This window comes from Mastomys coucha, unplaced genomic scaffold (genome assembly GCF_008632895.1).
Source record: "Mastomys coucha isolate ucsf_1 unplaced genomic scaffold, UCSF_Mcou_1 pScaffold22, whole genome shotgun sequence".
Lineage (NCBI taxonomy): Eukaryota > Metazoa > Chordata > Mammalia > Rodentia > Muridae > Mastomys > Mastomys coucha.
In genome coordinates, this window is record NW_022196905.1 from 122,103,808 (window position 1) to 122,119,169 (window position 15,362).

The following is a 15,362-nucleotide window of genomic DNA, read 5'->3' on the forward strand; positions in this document are numbered from 1 at the left end:
CTAATTTCTGGAGGAACCACCAAACTGATTTCCAGAGTGGTTGTACCAGTTTGCAATCCCACCAGCAAAATAATAAATAATAAAATAATAGTGGATGTTTTTTAAAACAAAACAAAACAAAACAAAAAACAAAACAAAAACAAAACAAAACAAAACAAAAAAGCAAACATCCCGCTCCTTGTTAGCTAGCCCTGCCCGTAGTCTGTGTCCCCACCCCCAATATCTGACTCATTAGCCAGCCCCAACCCTAGTCCATGCCCCAACCCACCAATGCTAATATGGCTTTTCTTAGGAAGACTGGAGACTACTCAATGGCTAAATGCCTTGTCACGCAAGCATGAGGACTGAGTTTGGATTCCAGAAACTTCTATAAATTCCAGCCCTTCTGTAATTCTAGCCTCAGACAGGTGACCCCTGGAGCAAGCTGGCTAGCTAGCCTGCCATGTTGGGCAGCTCTGAGTTTGAATAAAACAGGATGGCTCCTGACATCAACCTTGGATCTCCACATACATGTACATGTACACATATGTGCACCCCCATACTTGTCAACACCCGTGAAAAACCATGAACACACACACAACACACACATGCTCACGTATGAAACTGGAAAAAGAAAACGTTTTGCATTTTATAACTTCAGATGCAGGGAATGGAAAGGCAGCCATCACCCAGCTCTCTGTATCTCATGCTCTCAAATATGCTAGGTTGGACACCTCCTACGTTATTCTCAAAGAACATGCCTCCTAAGTGGCTTCCAGCATGCTCCTTTCTGTATTTATTCTTTGAAGTTTAAGTTAGAGGAGACCCGCTACTTATGTACTTACCAGCGGACTCTCTCAAAAAACGAATCAATGCTGGGAGTTCAAAGTGACCTTAAGCTGTTTGCATTTCCCACACACCCTGCATTTCATGACCAGCTGAATTGATCTACTGAGTACTGAATCCACTGACAGCCTGGGCTTGAGGTCCCCTCGCTCTTTGTTTATGCTCAATACACACAAACAAAGAAGGGGTCCAGAAACTGGGGTTCAGTGAGTCTCAAGGACCCTTCTAAGATGCACAGGAGGGACAGCACTCAGGCAGGTGCTTGTTTACCATGCCTAACTTCATGAGCTGAGCCAATTCTCCTAAGCTCCCTGTGGTCCCAGTGGGCAAACACAATGCCCTGTATTTGAAAAAACGCCACTTACAGCAAAGACTGTGACAGCAGAAGACCAGGAAAGGCTACTGTCTCTCATTTAGCTAGCCCCCCCAGTAGCAGCTTTTGTTCCTACCTCTCATGTTGCTATCTCTGCCCCCATTCCTAGATAAATAAGAATTGAATAAATAAAAGAATACACCCCCCACAGAGGCCCCAGAAACTGCCCTGACTCACTTTCTAGAGAACAAAGGGATTGCGGATAAAGTGTTCCCCTTCGCTCTAGCTGGTTCCCCTCATCAGATTGCAGGGATTCAACTCTTCAACCAAACAGAGCTGACTTCAGTGCAACATGAGGCTGAGTTTACATAGAAAGGTTTATGCAACATGGAAAAGGAGAATGTGGAATCACACATGTCTAGGGTCCATATCCATCGCCATCATCATCATCATCATCATCACCACCACCACCACCATCACCATCATCATCATCATCACCATCATCATCATCATCGTCGTCATCACCACTATCACTATAAGTGTTACTTTACCATCATCATCCATTGCCAGTTCCAGTCTCCTCATGCCTGCAGTGTGAGGACAGTGACTCAATATTTTGTAGCAGACACTTGTCACGTGACCTATGTCTTAGTTAGGGTTTTACTGCTATGAGCAGACACCATGACCAAGGCAACTTTTATAAGGACAACATTTAATTGGGGCTGGCTTATAGGTTCAGAGGTTCAGTCCATTATCATCAAGGCAGGAGCATGGCAGTGTCCAGGCAGACATGGGGCTGGAGGAGCTGAGAGTTCCACCTCTGGTGGAAGGCTTGCTTCCAGGCAGCTAGAGTGAGGGTCTTAAAGCCCACACCCACAGTGACACACCTACTTCAACGAGGCCACACCTCCTAATAGTCCCTGGGCCAAGCATATTCAAACCACCACGCCTAGCTTTTAACTCCCTCTTTAGGAGAACCTGGACTTCCCTGATTAGAGTGGTCACTGTCCACACCTGGTTGCTGTCTCTGCTGCAACAAAGGCAGAGGCTGTTTCCTACTGGGCCACTGAAGAGGGTAGGCTGCTCTCCCATGCTGTGGCATTGCCAGGAGTGTAGTGTGCCCCAGGCATGCCCAAAGGTTGTTCCCTCTTAGGATGTAGACGTCTAACAGATGTCATTTGGCACTTGCGGGGGTTGGTCTGGGTGTATCCCAAACACCTCTACACCAAAAGCCATGCCTGTCCCGTATCTGTCCCTCAGAGCTGACAAGGAATTACTCAAGGTTGGGGGCTCAGTGAGGGCCTTTGCTTGATACACCAATGCCAAGGAGCTGTGGAGGGAGCTGACAGGTTGGGCGTGGTACATGTCTGTGCCAGCCTCAGTGCCCCAGCCAGAACCAGCTCTGTCCACACCCTTCCTAGTCGTCCACTCTTGAGTCCCTCAGTATCCACCCAGGAAGTCCTTTACATAATGTTTGTTACATTAAGTAAACTTTTGTAAGTTAAGCCATCATGGAATGTGTTGCCTACAACTGATAAGATTGTGGGTTGCAACATGGCTTCCTCCACTTAAACTAAAACTGCTAGGTGGAAATCAACCCATAGGAGCCCCGGGGGAATGAATGAAGCCCAAGGCCAATCACCATCCAATTTCTGAAAGCCCCATGTCCTCTGTAAAGCCACTAGCCACCTGTGATGGCTCTTCTTGGTTGGCGACTCGAGGACATCTGGAATCAAGTAAAACCTGAGCGGTTGTGGACACTGATGAGGGAGGCTTCTCTTAATTACATTGTTTGGAATAGGAAGAGCTACTTTTAACCCAGATCTTTTGAGGTGGGACGATCCACCTTTAATCCGGGTCACACCTGCTGGCAGCCTATACAAAAGACATGAAATAAGCCTGTCCTCTTTCTTTGCTTGTTCCTGTTCTTGTGGGCAGGTCCATTCCTTCATTTGTAATAGATTTTAATTCTTTGGGATTCTGGTATATACTGAAGATCAGCCGAGAACTTCAGCCTCGGGGACTAAACAACTACTGGATTCTTGAGCCTTTCATTGGTAGACAACTCTTCTTGGACTAGCTGGACCACAGCTTGTAAGCAATTCTAATAAACCCCCTTTATATATATAGTGCATGCAATATATTATATATGAGAATATATATTTTTATACAAGTTCTGTTCCTCTAGAGAACCCTGTCTCATATAATACAGCACCCGAAGGGCATCCCCAGACATACCTCCGTCCTGACTCACTAATCACATGTCAAACATTCTTTCTTTATACTCTTGCTTTCTCTTTTAAAGGTCTTTTCTAAGCAGGAAACTCCCCAGCAAAGGTCGTTTTAATGAACAGTTATGCATCTGTGTGCATGCCTGCATGATTGGGGAGGGGGTGTCACATGCTTGGGTGCCTCTCTGTGCGTGTGGAGGTGAGAGGTCAGCCTCAGCTGAGAGGTCAGCTCCTCAGGAGCTAACCACCTTGTTGAGACGGTCTCCCGCTAAATGGAAAGCATACTGATTCAACTACAATAGCTGGCCACTGAACCACGCGATAACACATATGACATTTTTTTTTGTGGGTGGTGGGGATCACACTCAGACCCTTGTGTTCACATGGCCCACGTTGTTGTATGCGCCTGTTCCCAAGGCATCTGAAATCTGAAGCAGTGGTAGGTGCATGACTGCCAAAGAGCTCTTGGGTATCTCACTTAGTATTTAAAACTACAGAGCCCTCTGCAAGCTGTTAGCCATCTTTGATAATGGTCATTATTATCAAGAGAGATCTGTCCACTCAATGATCTTGAGAAGGGCCCTTGGGAAGAGCCCTGATTTGTCTTAATTCTGCCTTCTATATCTCCGGACTCTGTCCTCCACATGAGATTCCCTGACATTGAATAAATATTTGCTTCAAACTCCCATCCAACCTAAGGACCAGCACTTCTTAGGAAATCAGGCTCTATAGGGGAAAGATGAATAGATGGTGTGGAGGGAGAGAGGGTCCTCAAGTTCACCATCTCCCGCTTGGCATTTGTACAATCTGAGCCACTGGCGGTTCTGAACCTTGTGTTCTGTGGAGCGGGGGATGGGGAAAGGATTGATGGGTGGGATCTCAGAGCAAAGGGCCCAGGCGTCATGGGCGCTTCAGTTGTCAAGGAGAAGAAAAACATTTTCTGAGATTTAAAGGAACTTGGATGTCTGAGAAATGAAAGTGCTTTGCTTTCCTTCTACAATGGGGGCTTCAAGACTAGAACAGCAGGGTTAGAAAGATGTTATAAGACAACAGCTGTCTATTGGCACTTTCTTGTTGTCAATGAGAAGCACCCCTGTACCAGCACCCAGCCACCCAGCCACAAACACACACACACACACACACACACACACACACACACACACACGGGATGGGGGGACAATCGTTAAAACATACTTATAATTTGGTGCCCAGAATAGAAGCCCCACCCCCTCAGACATTCTCTCTGCAGCATCTTCCCCTGAGGTCCCGGGCACAGATAAGCCTAACCCTATTTATGGACATTCAAATGACAAGCCCACCCCATCACCAGGTCCACGTTTAAAGTGTCTACTTACATAAGCAGAGCAAATCCACTCAAGATTGGAGTATGTCAGGCGACTGGCAGATAAACACCAAAGGCCAGGGAACATCACAGAAGAGGAGGCAGGGAGGATGTAAGGGGGCGACAGGTTGGTGTGGGGAGAGCTGCGGGATGCTGTGCTCTGACCATGAAATGGCTGCTGCCTCCATGAACTCAAAGAAGCTATGGTTCCATGTAGAGCATCAGTCAAAATCCACAGCTGGAGTGAGGGGGAAATCTCCAGTCCCTACCTCTTACTGAGGAGCTAGTAGCAGTTGCTAGTTGTTAGGGGGAAGCAGAATTTTTTTTTTGGAGGATGATTCTAATGGTAAGTGTCCCTTGCTCCAGTGGATAACCCATCCCCATGCACTTATGAAGTTGAGAGGGTATTTTCTGTGAGGATATGGGAGGAATTCAGGGAGAAAATAGACAATACATACATACATACATATATACATACATACATACATACATACATACATACATACATCTCAAGAATAAAAAAACCCATTTAAAACTAGATTCATAGTGAATGGATTCTGAATACATGTACTTTTTCTCTATATCCGAAATCACCCAAGCTTTGACTTACAACTAGAGCCAACAAGCAAACCTACATGGATACTATGTGATTGTTTCTGAATGTGCCAAGGCCCAAACCTAACCCCATGGGCTGTGTGACCCAGCAATGGGGATGCCTTTTTGGTCTCTTGGAGAACAAAGGGAGCTGATCTCACTCAGGACTGCAGAGGACAGGTTTACTATATTGAGGATGGTGACAAGATCCCGAGCCATTGTAAAACACACAAACACACACGGAGATGTTTCCAGAAAAGGCTGCAAGAGCTCACTCTCTGAGGCCAAAGCCTAGGGTACAGTAAGATTCCTCTTCTGGCCCAGGAATCCAACCACCAGCCCATGACCAGCATAAATGCACAGGAGAGCAGGGACCCCTTTTCTTCCTTTTTCTGTTTGTTTGTCTCTGTGTGTTTATTTACTTATTTACTCATTTATTGAAACAGGGTTTTTCTGTGTAGCCCTGGATGTCCTGAAACTCACTCAGTAGACCAGACTGGCCTTGAACTCAGAGATCTGCCTGCCTCTGCCTCCTGAGTGCTACTGGGATTATAGGCATGTGCCTCCATGCCCTATTTCTTTTTTTTTTTTTATTCTTAAAATTTATTGTATTTTATGGACATGGGTACTTTGTCTGCATGTGCATCTGCAGCCAGGAAGACTACATCAGACAGTTGTGATGCGGGCACCCTGTGGGTGCTGGAAATTTAACTCAGAAGATCAGCGAGTGCTCTTAACCACAGAGCCATCTCTCCAGCCTGAGGCCTCCCTTTTTATAAAGCCATGGTTTCTAAACAAAGGACTTCTCTCTATAACCAGCCACCTTTAAGGATACTACATACGGCTGCTGAATTCAGACGTTGAAAAACACACTTGCAAAACATGGAGAGGGCTTATGTCCAGCTGCAGCATAAACTGCCAGATGGGGGCAAAATGAAGCACAAGTATGGCCACAGGCCCGCAGATGACTTCCCACACCGCAGCCCCACCCCCGGCCCTTTAGTTAATCCCCAGATGCACAGAAAGCAGAGCCAAGGATTTTACCTCCCAGTTCTGGCCAAATTCAATCATTAAATAAATGCTGTTCACTAATGTCTGCTGCTTTAGTTAAAGTAAAAAAAAAAAAAAAAAAAAAAAAAAAAAAAAAAGAACCCCTGATGCCAGTTCAGAATCAACTCAACCTAAATTTGTGAGTTAAAGCAAAAGGACGGACGGACGGACGGACAGACGGACGGACGGACGGATGGATGGATGGATGGATGGACAGGTGGATGGATGGATGGGTGGACGGATGGATGGATGGGTGGATGGATGGATGGATGGATCGATGGATGGATGGACAGACAGATGGACGGACAGACGGACAGGACAGACGGACGGACAGATGGACGGATGGATGGATGGACAGGTAGATGGATGGGTGGATGGATGGATGGATGGATGGATGGACAGACAGACGGGCGGACGGACGGACGGAAGGACGGACGGACGGACGGACGGACGGATGGATGGATGGGTGGATGGATGGGTGGATGGATGGATAGATGGATGGATGGATGGACGGGTGGAGGGGTGGATGGACAGGTGGATGACGGATAGACAGGGAAGAAAAGAAAGAGGAGTTACAAATTTGGATGAGAATCTGAAATCAAATCAGTAGTTACTGAACCTGAAAATCCACAGGCATCATGGACCCCACATGTGGTTATATTCATATTCTCAAGGATCACAATAAACCTAATGTGTCGGGAACTGGAAAGATGATTCAGCACTTAAAAGCATTTGATGCTCTTGCAGGGGATCAGAGTTCGGTTCTGGGCATCCATTTTCGGGCAGCTCACAACCCATCTCCAGTGGATCTGTTAGCCTCTTCTGGTTTCTGTGGGCACTGTACTCATGTGGTGCATACGTGTGCACACACATATACATACACACACACACACAGAGAAAGAGAGAGGAGAGAGAGAGAGAGAGAGAGAGAGAGAGAGGTAAAGATGAAAGAGAATAGATTTAAAAAGCAAGAGGAAAGCAAGCAGTGTCACACAGCAGGCCAAGTCATGTCACGCTGCTGGGACACTGCTGTTCAGCCAGCAACTCTTGTGTTAATTAATTATTGCAGCCACATTCACCTACATTTAACATGGAGCTAAAGGCTTTCGTCATATCACAACTGACACAAGGCAAGTTCCTCTAACATGTTCCAACGTGAATTCCAGAGCATCTTTCCAAAGTACTCGGTGCTTCTTTTAAATGTCTCCTCTTTGCTCCAACCTTATGTAAGGCGCCCGAGATCCCACCACAGTTTATTCTCCCTTTATGCTCTTTCCTTTCTTTTTTTAAACGGCACATTCTATTTCCAGGGAGAAACAAAATGACAACGTTAAGCCTGGTACCACTTTATACTTGGAGCCCGCCTGTCTGGAATAGAGTCTGAGTTGGCAGAGCCACGTTCTCCTTCCTCCCTGACAACTGTCGCAACTGAGTTTGCAGATTCGCTGAAGCTGCAAGGTGCCTAAAGACCCAGTTGGGAAGTGGTTGATTTGAGGAACCCTCAGTGTCCTGAAGCTTGGTGACAAACTTCACAAAGGCCAAGGGATCCCAAGAACATACTTGACGCTTCTGTGACAGCCTGGGAGTTTCGTTAATATTACTGAGAATTATCTTATTGTCTCGGAGAGATGGCTCAGTAGCTCAAAGTACTTGCTGCTCCTCCAGTGTACTCTAATCCAGTTCCTGAAACCCACAGCTGGTAGCTACCAGTCACCCATTACTCCAGCTGCAGGATGATCTAATGCCCCCTTCTGGCCTCTCCAGGTACTGCATTCATATGCACACACCTGGGCATAGATACACACACACACACACACACACAATTAAAATAAAATAAGTCTTTAAAAAATATTTTCCAAGCTGGCGAGATAGCTTAGTCAGTAAAAAGCATTCACTATGAAAACATGGGAATCTGAGTGTGATTCCCAGAATCCACGGAAATTAGCAGGATATAGTGCTAAAGATTCATGGTTCAATGACTCCGATGCTCCAAGGTGGAGAAAGGAGGAGTCTAGGGTCTCACTGGACAGCCAACTGGCCTAACCAGCAAGTCCAAGAAAATGAGATACTCTTTCTCAAAATAAAACCAAAGTGGGCATCACTTGAAGAATGACACCAATGGCCTCTTATGTGCATCTCACACACACACACACACACACACACACAAACACACACACACACACACACACACACACACACACACAAATAATATGCCCTTCTTTAAGTGGGCAGCCAGAACTACAACTAACCCTTATGTTTCACAGAATACAGCATGTGAACATCTACAGGCAGTTCCACCGCAGCCCAGCTGGATGTCTGGGGTTGCAGTAGACAGAATGAGAACACGCTCACCTCAGTGTGAAGCGATCCTCCGTGCAGTTCCTGGAGACAGAGATAGGGAAGGTGAGTATATCTCCTTGTCGCACAGTCTTAGGGACATAATGAACGGCCACGTTGCTATCCAAACGCAGCTCCTTCAAAGGTGGGCTGCTGGGGGTCTCCCGAAGGAAGACACTCCCAATTCTATGCAAAGGGGGACTGGATTCATCAACATCATTGTGGCCTGCTGGAGTACCACCATTCTTTCTCAAGTCCTCCTTGGCACAGTCACCTCGCTCACCCCCTGGCTGTACAGCGTAATACAGTTCCACGGGACTCCCCTCTGGCTGCTCCGTGGGCCTCCTGCGCCCAGACACCACCGATGGGGGACTGAACCAGCCGGGCAGCATCTCCAGCTGGGCCACGCACAGCCCCAGGGCTCCGCCCAACCGGCAGCTGCCTCGAACCTCCTGGGTCTCTCGGAAAGCAAAGACCCGCAGGCAAGGCAAGTTCTCGTCCCTGTGGTCATCCCAGTCTCGGCCCACGATGTGAAAGAGCACCTGCACTTTGGGATGGCTTAGGTAGACTTTCTCCTGCAGGATGTAGGCCTTCAGCCTCCAGTTAAGGGAGAACGTGTTGGTGAATCCAAATGGGTTGGAAGGCAGCATCAAATCCTGGGGCACTACCTGCTCGAGTGAGAAGGGCCCGTAGCTGGCGTTGAGCACCGGCAGTCGCCTGGATTTGTAGATCAGGAAGGACTCAACCCGCGACTGCAGGCTGGAGTTGCGCATGATGTCCTGGTTGGCCTCTTTCAGGAAGAAGGAGACATCAGCATTGTTGATGTGGTAGGTGACTGGGAGGTAGGTAGGCAGCAGTGAGAACCGCTGAATGCTCTCCAGGATCCCTCGGCCTTCCGTCACTGTTGGGAGGAACCAAGGGCAGGTGTTAGTGATCCTGAGACCCCAGGGTAACCACCCACAGCTTCATTTTTGGACCCAGGATGCAATTTTGAACTATCCAGTGTTTCTCCTTTGAATCAAGTCAATGTACAGGGAAATAAGATGTAAGTAGAGGTAAAGGAGTTGGGGAGATGACTTGCAAGCTGGTGAAAAGAAATTCCCATTCCCACATCCCATATTAAAAAGAAGCTGAATGAGCTGGAGAGGTGGTTCAGACATTAAAGGTTAGGCTCATAACCAAAAAGAAGCTGAGCACAGTGGTGCATGCCTGTAAGTCCAGGGTTCAGGAGATGGAGGCAGGAGGATCCCTGGAGCTCACTGGACAGCCAGGCTGGCTCCATCAGTGAGTGTCAGGGTCTATGAGAGACCCTGTCTCAAAAAATAACATGGAGAAAGATTGAGAAAGACATGTGATATTGACCTCTGGTCTCCACATGAATGTGCACACTCATGTGTATGCTCACACATACACATGCACATGCACAGGTAGATGAAACAAATGGGTAGATATTTCCTCCAGACTTAAATAGTACTTCTTAGGAGATAGGAGGCTCACAAAACTCACTAAGGGTTGTAAGAATTTGTACAAGACACATCAGGACCTGCCCAAGCTTCCATAAGCAGAAAACCTTTCCTAGAAGAGAATATTATCAGCTGAGCACGGTGGCACACACCTTTAATCCCAGCTCTTGGGAGCCAGAGGTAGGTGGATCTCTGAGTTCGAGGCCACCCTGGTCTACGGAGCTAGTTCCAGAATAGCCAGGGTTACACAGAGACACCCTGTCTGGAGGCAGGATTTCTGGGCCATAAGCTTATTATTTTTGGTAGAGATGTTTGCAATATGGGTCCAGAGTTCCAGGGACACATCTTTTGAGGATTGTCACCCATATGGTGATCTTGCAGTGATGAAGTTGCCCTTTGGTCACCTGGGTTTCTGTGAGTAACCCTACTAAACTTAGTGGTTCACCAAGCTTAACTTGGATGGAAATAATTTTTTCCTTTGGTTGCTAGTGCCCTACCTGGGGTGAATAGGCATTTGTTTACATCTCCCCGGGAAAAGACGCAACATAATGCCCCTAGAGCTAGAGAGAAAAACTTGTCATATGACACCCATAAATGTTGAACATGTAAATAGTTAAAATTTGAATAACAACAACAACAACAAAGTAGGCATAAGAAGACCTTCAAGTGGCTTACTCTTCAGAGCATAAATATTGCAGGGAAACTGGAGCTCTGCCCCTGCATACATGCTGGGGTTGTTCAGCTTGGGCTGTGTGTGAGACTTCTAACAGCAGGAGAAGGGCTGTCCCTGACTCCTCTGCCTGCTCCCAGGGCCCTTTTCCTCCTACTGGGTTGCCACGTCCAGTCCTGATATGAGGGTTTGCGCCTAGTCTTATTGCATCTTGGTATGCCACATTCCATTGATAGCAGATAGATACCAGCTAGGGGGAAGAGACTTGGAAACTGAGTTGGTGAGAGCTCTCCAGAGACAGGGAAGGGACTAACCATGCCATGCCTTGGTCCTTTGAGTAGCCTGGACCTTCAGGCCAAGAAGGCGAGGCAGCATCTCTATTTAAAGCATTATATTCATGACTTGTGAAGATCATTCTGCCACCAGTGAACAACAAACATTTTTCTTTTCTCTTTAGGGAACATATTCTCCCTGTAGGGGGGTTAAGAAAATCCAACATGTTATTTTTACAGTTTGTCTTACATTCTGTGATAAAAATTCCAGACTGAGAAATTATACAACTCACAAAAGCCGTTTAGCCAGGGAGCCACTGGCTTGAGTAGCCCTGCCCATGGCTGTGCCAGCCTTAGGGTAGACCACAGCAGCAGCCACACGATGATCCCTGGTTAGTCTGAAGTGCCCCTGACATCCCTCCAACAACCTGGTCAGCTTCAGTGATCCCCACGAAAGCATACCACTTCCCCCCAAGCACAGCGCCACCTTGAGTCTGGATCCACTTCTATCAGGAGCAACAAGGGACAGCCCAGAACTCAGACAGTCCCTGGACTTGTCACACATAGCACATGGGACAATCAGCAAGGCACCAACCCTCTATGCTTCTGAGAATTAATGGAAGTTACAGTCCAGGTCTGAGAACACAGAAGCCATGCTGCGTACAAGTTTATAGCTAGGCCAGGTCGACAGACACCTGGAATGTTCAAGCCCACTTTGCAGACTGGAATAACAACAACAACAACAAAAACATCTCTGTTTAGTGTTGTCACCAAACTCAGGGCAGGACGAGATTCATGTTTATGTTAAGACAAACTATCTAGAGCTGTTGATCCATGGGGTTTAGGACTGGCCCAGACAGTAGTTTCATAGGTTATAGCCTAATAATATGAATTTCTTTTTCAAATATCAAAATATGCACACTGGGAGGATGGCTCAAAGGATAAAGTGTTTGCACATGTAAGGGCTTGAGTTCAGATTCCCCTGAGCCTGTATGGAAAAGGCATGTGGGCAGGGTGACCTGCCTATAATCTCCACACTCACAGAGTAGACTCAGGAGATCTCTGGGTAAATAGTTTGATAGGCTCCACCTTCACCAAGAGACCCTGCCTAGTAAGGTGGATAGCAACTGAAGAAGACACCAATATCAAGCCTGTGCGTGTCCAACCACATGTGCCCACATACTTATCAGCGTGCATACATGCACAGACGCCGCACAGGCATAAACATGTAAACATTTTTTTTTCCTTAAAAATCAAGGTTCTCTCAATGTTGTAATTGTGACTCTCAACTTCAAGGATTTAGAATCACCACAGAAATAGAAATCGACCTCTGGGGGTGACTATAAGGATGTTTCTAGAAAACTTTAACAGAGGAGGGAAGACCCACCCTAAATGTGGGCAGATGCCATGCCGTGGTCTTAGAAAGCAAGCAGGCTGCCCACCAGCACCTGTCTCCCCATACTTCCTGCCTGTAGATGCCACGGGACCAGCTCCCTCATGCTCCGGCTGCCATGCCTCTTCACCATGACAGCCTGCACCCTCACACAGTGGGCCCAAATAAGCCTTCCTCCCTTAAGTAGTAGCTTTTGCCTGGGATTTTGTCACAGAAAGAGGTAGTTACTACCATAAGCTTCACAAGAGGCCTTACCTGATGAATGAAGCACTGTGTTTTAACCTTCTGGAAGTGGAACCTGAGTTGTGACTTCCCTAGACCTGTGTTTCCTCATCTGAAAGTCAGCGCAAAGAGCAAGCAGGTACTTTCTATGTGTTCTCTGAGAGGAGCTTCCTGATTCCCCCCTCCTCTTGGGTCCCTTGCCCCGCCCCCAGACACACCCCATAGCAGCCCAGTTAGTTACAATCCCATCCTGCCTCTGACCACTTCTGCTTTAAAACCTGTCTCAAAATGCATCTCTGGGTCACATCCCCATGTGTGTCCTACACAGCACCCCCAGCCCCCATCACTGCTTCTCTGTAAGTCTCTACTAAACAGTAGGGTGCATGCCATCTAATAGGGGTGGGGTGTCTCATGTGTTCCCACAGCACTTGAGTTCTTTAGAACAGCACCCAAGCAACCATGAGACACTCAGTAAATATGAATGAGTGAATGAGCACAAAAGCGGGTTATACATTTTTCTATACAAAAAGCAGATTATATTTTCCCCCAGGATTTTTCAAGATCCCTTCTCCACAGCATGACTGTAATCAGGACTGCCAATGCTTCTATTTCACTGAGAACACGATATAATCCCACTAACAGGGATTTGAGAGGAGAAGAGATAACGGGACCCTCCCTGGGCCAGGAGATTCCTAAAGGGACACCCTGTGTTATAAGGTACCCCATTGATTATTCAAAACACATCTGACACTTCTCAGAGCGACTGCCTTGAGCAGCCTCAAGCCAGCTTACCATGCAGTCTAGAAGCTGCTAAGGTCAGAAGTGCAGAAGAGAGCAGGGCAGGCATCAACACTGTGCACCCAGGCCTCCCTGAACCTCCCTGTTGAACATCTGACCCCACTGCTCTGGGACACAAAACTTAATTGTGCAGCTAATTACACGGTACCAGGTCAACCACTTAGGGTCCTCTAATACCATTCAGGAAAACAGTAAAGCAAGAAAAGGTCACGGCAGGGCACTGGAGGGGAAATAACTCCAGCTTTGGTCTGAAAATCATCTAGAGGTCTTTCACCCTGGTATCCAACCCAGATGCCTAGTGCCTACAAATGCTTCAGCAAGACCTGCAACAGCTCCCAGGTAATTCTTTTTTCTTCCTCCCTCCCTGCTGAAGTACCACCTCTAAGGTCTATGGTGGCAAGGATCTCTTTGATTTTACTGTTCACAGTCCATTATTGAGGAAGGTCAAGGGAGGAACCTGGAAACAGGAAATGAAGCAGAGGCCATTGGGCAATACTGCTTACTGGTTTGTTATCCATAACTTGCTCAGCCTGCTTTCTTATACCATCCAGGGTCACCACCAGCCCAGGGGTAGCTCTACCCACAGTGGGATGGGCCCTCCCACATCAGTCATTAATCACAAAAATGTCCACGGGCCAATATGATGGAGGCATTCCTTAATATAGGTTTCCTTTCCCACCCTGTGTCAATTTAATGAAAGCTAACCACCACACTACCTTTTTCTTTTTTTCCTTTTGCATATGCCTCTGTGTGTGTGTGTATGGTGTGTGTCAACATGTGTGTCTGCATGTACGGGGGAGCATGTAGAGTGTGCATTTATACATGTGTGCAAAGACCTGAGGTTAGATTGAGAGTCTCCTCAATCAATTTCCACCACAGTCATTGAGGCAAGGTCTCTCAATGGAAGCCAGAATTGGCTGGTATGGTTAATCTAGCTACCCAGCTTGTTCTGGGTATCCAATGACTCAGCTTTCTGTGCAACAGATTTACAAGTAGACCTCCAAGCCCACTACCACTTACACAAGAGCTGGGATCCCAACGCTCCTTTTCAAGCTTGTGTAGCACATGTTATCTCTAGAGGGCTCGCCTTCCTTTCTTGCCTCCCTCCTTCTCCATGCCTCATAATCTATAAAATGGTACCCATCTCATGTGACAATGCACAGAATGACTGCTGGAACACCTACTGTACTCCAGTCTCCAGAGAGACACTTTCCATCACCTAAGAATTCCATTTTATTTCATATACAAAGGAGCCAAGTGCCAAATAAGGAGCTGAGTGCAGGAGAAGCAAATGAGTGGCCTGCTAGGAAAAATAATTGGCTTGCGTTTGAGTATCATGGCTGTGATTTCTTATATGATGGAATGGAACATGACCTGCTCATCAGTGGACTCACAGACATTTTATACTAATCTTCACACTTTTGAGAGGACACTGTCTCCTTGAGCAAAACATTTCAGAAACAAGGAAGATGGCCACCGGAACATAGAACTCTATTCTATTTGACTCTTTCCTTGGTCCAAAATGAGCAACTTAGGGAAAATGATTGTAGGTAAAAGACCAGCAAGGATCAGCTAGGAGGTACAACCAGAGTCATACACAATGCAAATTCCCAAGGAGCCATCCGGATTCTCGAATCCCATGCAGAGAACAGCATAGTCCAGGTTTCCTGACACATACAAGCACCTAGTTCTGGTTTGGCTTCTAATAAGTACAAATACCCCATGGAGCATGCTGAGAAAACAAATACCATGCAGAAAATGTTCTTTTTCTGTTTCCTAAGATGAAGTGTAAAATAGGGCACCTTGGTGATTTTTTGGTTCTCAGTAGCCCTTCCCGTGTTGTGTTGGCCAA

General features: G+C 46.9%; 1 protein-coding gene across 2 annotated transcripts in view; it reads right to left on the minus strand.

The window, feature by feature from the left end:
* Tmem132d (transmembrane protein 132D) overlaps nt 1-15,362 on the minus strand; it is a 651,137-nt gene that overhangs the window by 480,326 nt on the left and 155,449 nt on the right. Inside the window, exons 1-2 of one of the 2 annotated variants that reach the window (XM_031338041.1) lie at nt 11,140-11,272; nt 8,708-9,593 (exon numbers count right to left, since the gene is read on the minus strand). In XM_031338041.1, coding sequence (XP_031193901.1) covers nt 8,708-9,593; nt 11,140-11,200 — 947 coding nt within the window. In that variant the 5' untranslated portion in view covers nt 11,201-11,272. Of the gene's footprint in view, nt 1-8,707; nt 9,594-11,139; nt 11,273-15,362 lie in introns of those variants that run through there. The other variant, XM_031338040.1, reaches the window with a different exon arrangement.